This window comes from Mustela nigripes, chromosome 3 (genome assembly GCF_022355385.1).
Source record: "Mustela nigripes isolate SB6536 chromosome 3, MUSNIG.SB6536, whole genome shotgun sequence".
NCBI lineage: Eukaryota > Metazoa > Chordata > Mammalia > Carnivora > Mustelidae > Mustela > Mustela nigripes.
The window spans coordinates 43,960,287-43,968,457 of record NC_081559.1 but is presented as its reverse complement, the minus strand read 5'-3'; the positions used below and the strand labels follow the sequence as shown (position 1 = coordinate 43,968,457).

Genomic DNA, 8,171 nt, shown 5'->3' with positions numbered 1-8,171 from the left:
CAGCCCAGCTCAGCCCAGTTCAGCCCAGTCCTGCTCAGCCCAGCTCAGCCCAGTTCAGCCCAGTCCTGCTCAGCCCAGCTCAGCCCAGCCCAGTTCCGCCCACTTCAGCCCAGCTTAGCCCAGTTCAACCCAGTTCAGCCCAGCCCAGTTCAGCCCAGTTCAGTCCAGCTCAGCCTAGCTTAGCCCGGTCTAGCCCAGCCCAGCTCAGCCCTGACCATTTCAGCCCAGCCCAGCCCAGAGCTCAGTCATAGCCCAGTCCAGCTCAGTCATAGCCAGCTCAGTCCTGCCCAGCCCAGCCCAGCCCCTGCTTCAATGGTCCCAGGAGCTGCACTCTGGCCTTCAGCATCAGCATCCTGTGGTCACAGAGGAAAACGCTCATGACCGTCTCCAGCTCTCTTACCCAGGACCATCCTGGGGACACCACTGCAGAGGGAACAGAGGTCTTACTCCTGCCCCCCACCCCCCGTGCTTGTAGCCAGAACACAAAGGGTTAATGTGCACCCAGCCCAGGCTAGAGGAGAGAGAACAGGGTATTCTAATGACAGGGCCCCTGTCACAGGGAGCTGACCACCCCTCCCCCTTGTGGGGAGAGAAGACATACCGCCTCATGTCACTGGTCTGTTCGGGAAACTCAACACCAAGTGCTTGAAACAGATCTTTATCTCAGATTGCTACAGAGCTGGGCAGTTTTTAAAAACACGGTGCTTGTTTCTTTTCATGATGATAAAAATAACACATGTTCATTTTGGAGCGTTTGGAAAACACAGGAAAATCCGAAGCAGAACACTTTGACCCGTAAAAGGGGATCCCCACGAACACAGGGGCAACTCCCCTCCAGTCTACCCCGAGCCAAAAGCTGCGGGATCGGTGCGGGTCCTGTTTCATCAGTTTATGTCACCTGCCCAGCATTTCTGATGCCATCAGTCTTTGAACGTATCATCTTGGATTTCATCATACTGTGACTATATCACACTTTAAGAATTCGAAGGGACATCCAGTTACTTTTATTAATGGACATGTGGGTCGTGTCATTTTGGGCTAAGATAAATAACCACGGCGCCACCTCCGTGATTCAGAGTCAGAGAGTGAAGTCATGCATTAGAGTGTGCACAGCCCAATGCACCTTTTGGCCAGTGAGCCTGGGGGCCGGCGTGGGTGACTGAGGCTTTTCCTCCAGTGGGAGGGGACGCTGGTCCCTATGCCTGCCCCAGCACCCATGGGTGGTGAGGCCCCTGGCACACCTGACCTGCCCAGCCCCTCCTCGGGGGTTTTATAGCTTCACCTGCTTATGGTATCTCTTGTTCCATCTGGGATTTATGTAGGGCAGGGCTGCCCTCAGGTCCTATTCCCCCCACCCGCAAATAGTTTACCAGCACTCTGGAGACTACTATCGACCATTCCTTCTTTCTCCCATGGTTTAGCTGTGGTGTCGTCGTCTTAGGGCAATGTTTTTCGTGTGAAACATCTCAGATTTCTCTGCTCTGATCTGTTGATCGGAACGAAATATACTTTGGGGTCTGAACCACCCGGTCTGAGGGACTACTGCTCTACAATTATGCGATGTCTTCACGTCTGAAATGCCTCTTCCTCTTTAATCTTTTTGTTTGCTGGATTTGTTATCTGTTGCTGCGTAACAAATGACCCACAATCGAGTGTCTTTTTTTTTTTTTTTTAAGATTTTATTTATTTGAGAGAGAGAGAGAGAGCACAAGCAGGGGAAGAGCAGAGGGAGAGGGAGAAGCAGGCTCCCCGCTGAACAGGGAGCCCAATGTGGGGCTCGATCCTAGGACCCTGGGATCATGACCTGAGTTGAGGCAGAGGCCTAGTTGACTGAGCCACCCAGGTGTCCCCCAAATCTAGTTTCTTCAAACAATAAACATATGTGATCTCACGTGGTTTCCTGGCTCTGGGAGCACCTTACTGAGGTTTCTGCCTTCAGATTTGTCCTTAGCTGGCACCATGGGTCAGCCAGGCTGCCGTCATCTGAGGGCCTGACTGGGACAGGAGGCCTTGCTTCTCCCTGCATGGACCCCTCTTACGAGCCTGCTCCCAGCATGGCCCAGGGCTCTCCTCAGAGGTAAGGGAACCACAAAGATGGGAGTCGTTATTACCTACTTGAAGCAAGAGCTCTCTCTTCTGCCATATTCTGCCAGAAGAGGGGCACACATCAGAGGACGGGGACGCTGGGGGCCTTCCTGGAGGCCGGCTTCACAGCTGTCCTGATTGACCGTTCCTTTCGAATGAAACTCAGAGTCAGTTTAAAAAATAAGGAAGAGACTGTCTCTGCATTTAACCGGTGCACTGAAATGGGAAGAATTGTGTTATTAGCCGCATTTATTCAGTCGTGAGGAAAAAGGCAATGTTCTTTCAGCACCTTTGGTACACCTTCATTTTTCTTCGTCTTTGTCCTGCACACATTTATGGGCCTGGGAGAGAGATGGGATGCCCTCTGTCCAGTATTTTGCTGGCTCGTTAGGGAGCTCCTGGGCTGGCACCGGGGACAAGGTCCCCTCACTGCATCTGGTCCCCTCACTGAAGTCTGCAGCCCCAGATGCCTGAATGGGGCTCTGGGGTTGTACCAACTGGATGACAGGGTTACAGGCACCAAACAGGCCTCAGAGCTGGGAGTGTGGCCTTGCTGGGGTCAGCCTCAGACTCCGACAAGGAACATCTGCTCCCCGCTGGAGGCTGCTAGTGGGCTGGGGGTTTCCAGGCCGCTGAGCATCAGAATCACCCAGAACCTCTCAGGAAAACACAGCTTTCCCAACATCAGCTGTGGGGCAGGGGCTTCGAATTCCTAGAGCCACTGCCCAGACCCCTGGGAAACAGAGTCCACAGAAGGCATCTGGGGAGTCACCCCTGAGTGCCCAGCAGAGGTGCCTACCCCATTCCTCCTCCCCCAGCACCTCCAGTTTCAAACCTGGATCTGAGCCACCGCCTCACCCCAGGGCTTCCTGGGACCCACTATGGTTGTGGGGCGCCCCCTGCTGGCCTTGGTCTAGCGCCTCCGCTGAGAAAGTCCTGAGGCCTGGGAGGGACTTGCCCAAGGCCCCAGGGAATGCTCATAGACCAGCCCCTCAAGTCAGGTGTGCTGGCCCCCTGTCCAGTGCTCTCCTGACCACCCTGGGCTGGACCACCTCTGAGGCCAGGTCTGTGTCTACTGCCCAGCCCCGCAACACCCCTTCTTCTGTGGCCCAGCCCTTGGAACAAGGTCCTGCAGGTGGCACAGGAGGAGCGAGGGAGACATCAGAGTATCTGGCACCTTCTGACACCCCAGCGCCCCCAGCCCCACCCTCAGACCTGCCCCTCCCCCCAGGTCTAGGCAGTGACAGTGTCCTGCAGACCAGCCCCCTGTCTAGCTCCGTCAGTTCCATCTGGGGACCAAGAGCCTGGAGGTGGCACCATACTCCTTTCCCCTGCTCCATCTCAGGACAGAGATCCCTCCCACAGGGGACTGGCACACCCCCTCCAGACGCCAGGGGTGGGCAGGTCGGCACCACTCCCCATTCTGCAGATGAGGAATGGAAGGCCCTGTGGGGCTAAGGATGTCGCCGCCTGCAGTGGAGCTCAGATCAGGACTGCGGGACTCCCTGGGGCACAGGTGGCTCTCCCTTGCTGAGGGCACGCGGGCAACAAGCACAGGCAGCCCCAGCTTCACCCCCTCCGGAGGGTCCTGGCAGGCTGGCTACAAGGGCTCTGTGCCCCCTCCCGCAGCCTGCCCACCACCCTCCAAGTTCTGCAGGCTTCTGTCCCGAGGAGGCGGGGCTGCTGGGAGGGGTTTCCCAGAGGAAGATCCTGAAAACTCCTGTCCACGCACCACCTGTTGGGGCCACTGCACAGCTGAGCCATGCTTCTCCTCTGAAGCCTCCTGCTTTCGGGCCAGCCATCCTTGGCACCCATGGCCTGAGTGGGGACCCATCCTCTTGGCTATCATGGGGGCTGGAAACAAGCCACATCTCATGGCCAGCCACACGGGGCTTTGTCCCTAGTGCTGCTAGCGCCCTGTTCACTCAAGGCACCTGCGAGGCCCTCTGAGAAGATCCAGCTCTTTCCCTTGGTCCCCCACGGAGAAGAGTGTGGATGACATTCAGGGCCACAGAAAGGGCCACACCTTACCTTTCCTCTTGGGTGTCTCCGCCCTGCCATGAGTCGTTTGGGTCTAACACTCCCCTTTGCAGGGGCAGGGGGATGGGTCCAGTGCCCTGTGCTTGAAGCCCCTGCAGCCACTGCTTCTCTGGGAAAAATTCTTTATGTCCTTGCTTTCCTGAGCCTGCAGCGGAGCCCTGACACGGCTTTGAGCCATGTGGCCCGTGGGGCTGGTCAGCTGGATGACAGGAAAGTAGGCCCACACGGAGCCTTCCCTTTGGGGACCAGAGCCTCTGCAGTCCCTGGGGTGGGAACAGGGCACAACAAGAAAGCTCGTGTCTGACAGTGGCTGGCTGCCCTGGCTGGCAGGCACCCCCATGTGGGCCAGCTCTCTGACCTAGAGAATTTGGGAGGGCCTGACATGTAGCTCTGACCACAGCTCTCCCATTTCACTGATGGGGACAGAGGCTGGGGGAGGGGAAAGGGCATGGCCTGAGGTCACCAGAAGGAGGAAGACAGAAGCTCTGGCCTTGGCTGGGGCCACCGGTGCTGGTGGAACAGAGGGGAGGGACAGCAAGTGACTTGGGCACTGGAAAGAGGGCCCATGGGAAACTGGCTAGCAGCCCAGGTGCCTGCAGGGCAACGGGGTGGAGGGTCCAGGGCTGGGAGGTCAAGTCCTCTAATTCTAGGGCTGATGGGGTTCTGGATGTGGTTTCCGAAACTGAGCTGCACAGCCAAGGATGAGCCTGTTGATGTGGGACGGAAGGTGGACGTTAGCACACAGAGTGTCTGCCAGCTTCTGCCAGCCTGGCCTTCCGGCTCAGCTGGCCGCCAGGTGAGTGACAAACGGGAAAAGAGAGCAGAAAACATGAAATCACCCCAGACACTGCATTTCCAAAAGCAGGCAGCCTGCCTGTCTCACTCTCCAAAGCTGAACATCTCGGCTTCTTTCTCCTTCCAGAAGGCGAAGCTCCGGTCGATGTAGCCGCAGATGTCCTCACTGTTGAAGCTGCCCCGCTGGTGGCCAGGCCCTAGCCCTTGTGCTACAGCCTCGGGGCTGCTGCTAGTGGTGGCAGCATGGGGCAGGGGCCCAAGGGGCGTCAAGCCTGACTTGCGGCCGGGCTCTGGGTCCCAGGCGGGGCTCCTGCTGGAGCCGAAAAAGCGGGCTTTGATGTCCTCGAAGCCGTCGGTCCAGGCTCGGCGGCCAGCGGCCACCTCGTCGGTCACGGCCTTATGGAAGGCCCGAGCGGTCTCCCAGCCGTGGGCGCCCAGGTGCTCAAAGACCTCGAAGCAGAGCAGGTGGCGCATTTTACGCTCCTCGGCGGGCAGGTCGCACTCCAGCAGCTGGAAGTAGCCGAGCATGAAGAGGTCCAACGTCAGACTGCCGTAGGGCACGGGAGCCCCACCCACGTGCGGCAGGAACTGCTCCGGAGACAGGGGCCCGCGGGGCCGCCGGCTCAGCCGCCGCAGCTGCCGGGCCGGTACGTGCGCTAGGATGGCCTTCCAGTTGCCCAGCAGGTGGGCGATGATGCTTCGCTGCTGCCACAGGTGGCCGAGCCGGGGGCCCGTGCCCGGCGGCGGGGAGGGCGGTGCAGGGCCCCCGGCGGGCTCCTGCACCCGCGGGGCCCCGCGGCGGGCCTCCAGTGTCCTGCAGGCGGCTGTCTTGAGCGCGGGCGTGTAGGCCGACTTCTTCCAGTGGCTGAGGAAGAGCATGACGATGCGCTCCTTGCGCAGGTTGGCCAGGTCCGGGTTCGGCCCCACCCCCGCCTCCGAGGGGGCCTCCTCGCAGCTGATGCCCGAGTCGCTGGCTTCCTCCGCGTCCCTCGGCACGGGAGCCCCTCCGGTGCGGGGCTGCGAGGCTGCGGGCCCGACGTCTCCCCCGCACTGCCCGGGCCTGGTCGCCGGCTCGCAGGGACCGGGGTCTGGGGCGCAGGGCGGGCCAGGGGTGGACTCGAAGTTGCCGCGAAGCGTCCGCACGGACACCCCGCACTCCTGAATCTCGCGCAGCGCCGCACTCCCGGGGGCGCTGGCAGGGGCCTCCCCGCGGGCCTCCTGTGGGGGCCGGACCGCGGGCTTCTCCTCGCCCTGTACCAGCCCGTTCATGCCTTTCAGCAGCAGGGACATGCTGCGCACCAGCCGGGCGATGTGGCCGCACCACATGGGCAGGGGCTGCTCCCCAGACGCGGCCTCCGCGGAGCCCTGGGGCTCGGCCGCGGGTACAGGCACCTCCTCCCCATCTAGCGCAGGCCCCCGGGACAGGAAGTGGCTGTTGACCGTGATGCGGACCAGGGGCGCTGGCAGCAGGGCCTGCAGCTCGGCGGCCAGCCGGCCCAGCTCGCTCTCGTACTCCTGGCAGCGGCGCCGCAGCTGAAGGTCCGCGATCTGCTTCTCCAGGTACACCAGGTCATCCTCCGTTAGCAGCTCCCCGAAGGGGCCCAGGATAGCCTGGTGGGTCTGTGAGTACCGCCAGGCCGCCTGTCCCGCGGGGCCCACGCTCCCGCTGTCACCCTGGGCACAGGGAGGCCGGGTCAGCAGGGCCGAGGCCCAGGGTGCATCACAGCTGGGAGAGGCGGTGTTCTGGCCGGACACAAGCTCCCGGAGAGTGGTCTGGACCTAGGTGCCCCCTGGGAGCCCCAGGCTCCTACATACCAGTGGGCCCTCACTGGGACTTAGAGCATAAACAAGGAGGCTGGCCAGCCCCAGTCCTGAGTCTGAGGCTCAGGGCAGCCACTCTGCCCTGTGGGGGCCCAGAAGACAGTCCCCTGTTCTGTCACCCTCACATTCTCCTAATCTCAGCTCATCACTGTTCAGCCCAGAGGGTCTCTGTCCTCAGAGCCCTCCCAGGCCCTCCCACCAAGCTCCAGAGCCTTTTGTGGTTGGGTAGCTGAGACCAAACAGGGCAGCTTCTCCCACTCTGCTCTGGCTTCTCCTGGTGGCTGGCCTGGCACCAGGATCCAGGCCTGTCCCCCGTGCCCACAGCCTTTGGGACAGAAAGACAAAGAGGAACCCTGAGCTGGGCTCCCTCTGGGCTGAGGCTCTGTGCCAGCCTGTTTTATTATAGCTCAGAGCCCCCTGAGGGAGGGGTCCCAGTTCACCACAGCAGGACCCAAGCCTCCACCTGCTTGCTCAGAGGCCCTGCTCTGCCCTGGTAAGTTCTGATTCCTTGGCACAGCAGACCCAGGGCACGGAGTGTTGCTGCACAGGGACGAAGCCTTTGGCCAGGCTGAGATGCCACTTCCCTCTAGCTGGAGCCAGCACTGCCCAGCACGCTGGACGGTGAATGACACGTAGCCATCAGCCACCCGTGGCTACAGAAACGGAATGTGGCTTGTGTAACTGAGGAGCAGGAGTTTGACTTTTGTTTCATTTTAATTAACTTAAGTGGTCACAGGTGGCTGGCATGATTGCGTGGGACAGGGCAGCTGGGACCCAGGGCTGTAGAACACTCACCATTCAGACAAAATCCTATCCCTCTACATCCTGCACCAGCTAGAGGAAGCCTGCGACCACCCATGTCAAATCACAGCTTCTCTGCTCAGATTCCCAAAAGCTCCCCAGGGGCCTGATGGTGAGCAGCCCTTCCGAATCTGACAGAATCTGACATCACCTCTGCCCATCATACCTCATTCACTCCGCTCTATGGTACCAGCCTATGCATGCCTTAGGACCTTTGAACTTGTTTTCTCTGACTAGAATCACTTGTCCCAGATTCTCACAGCGTTCCTCTCTCATTACTTTCTGCACCCCCTCCCCCCGCTCAAGGTCCCCTCCCCAGAGAAGTTGCCCCTGAGCACCCACACGGAATCCCCGCTCCCCTTTGCTCTCTGCTTCTCTCCCTGGCGCCTGGAATCACCTGGCCCGCCCGCACACACCCAGTGCAGTTGCCAAGTCCCCCTGTCTTTCCTGCTGGAATGTAAGGGCTGGGAGGGCAGGGCCCGGTCGCCTTCACTGCCTAGCACGGGGCTTGGCACGAGGTAGAGGTGGGATGAAAATAGTTAAGACAGAAGAGCACGTGAATAGACCACCTCTGACGGGGGAGGCCGGAGGCGGGGGGGGGGGGGGGGGGGGGGGGGGGGGGGGGGGGG

At 60.4% G+C, this 8,171-nt stretch overlaps 1 protein-coding gene across 2 annotated transcripts in view; it reads right to left on the bottom strand.

Moving 5' to 3' along the window:
• Positions 1–4,349: 4,349 nt before the first annotated feature.
• The window catches only part of ESPNL (espin like), a 26,391-nt gene continuing 22,569 nt past the window's right edge, over positions 4,350–8,171 (bottom strand). For both annotated transcript variants that reach the window (XM_059392730.1, XM_059392731.1), the window contains one exon: positions 4,350–6,594. In XM_059392730.1, coding sequence (XP_059248713.1) covers positions 5,005–6,594 — 1,590 coding nt within the window. In that variant the 3' untranslated portion in view covers positions 4,350–5,004. The remainder of the gene's footprint in view (positions 6,595–8,171) is intronic.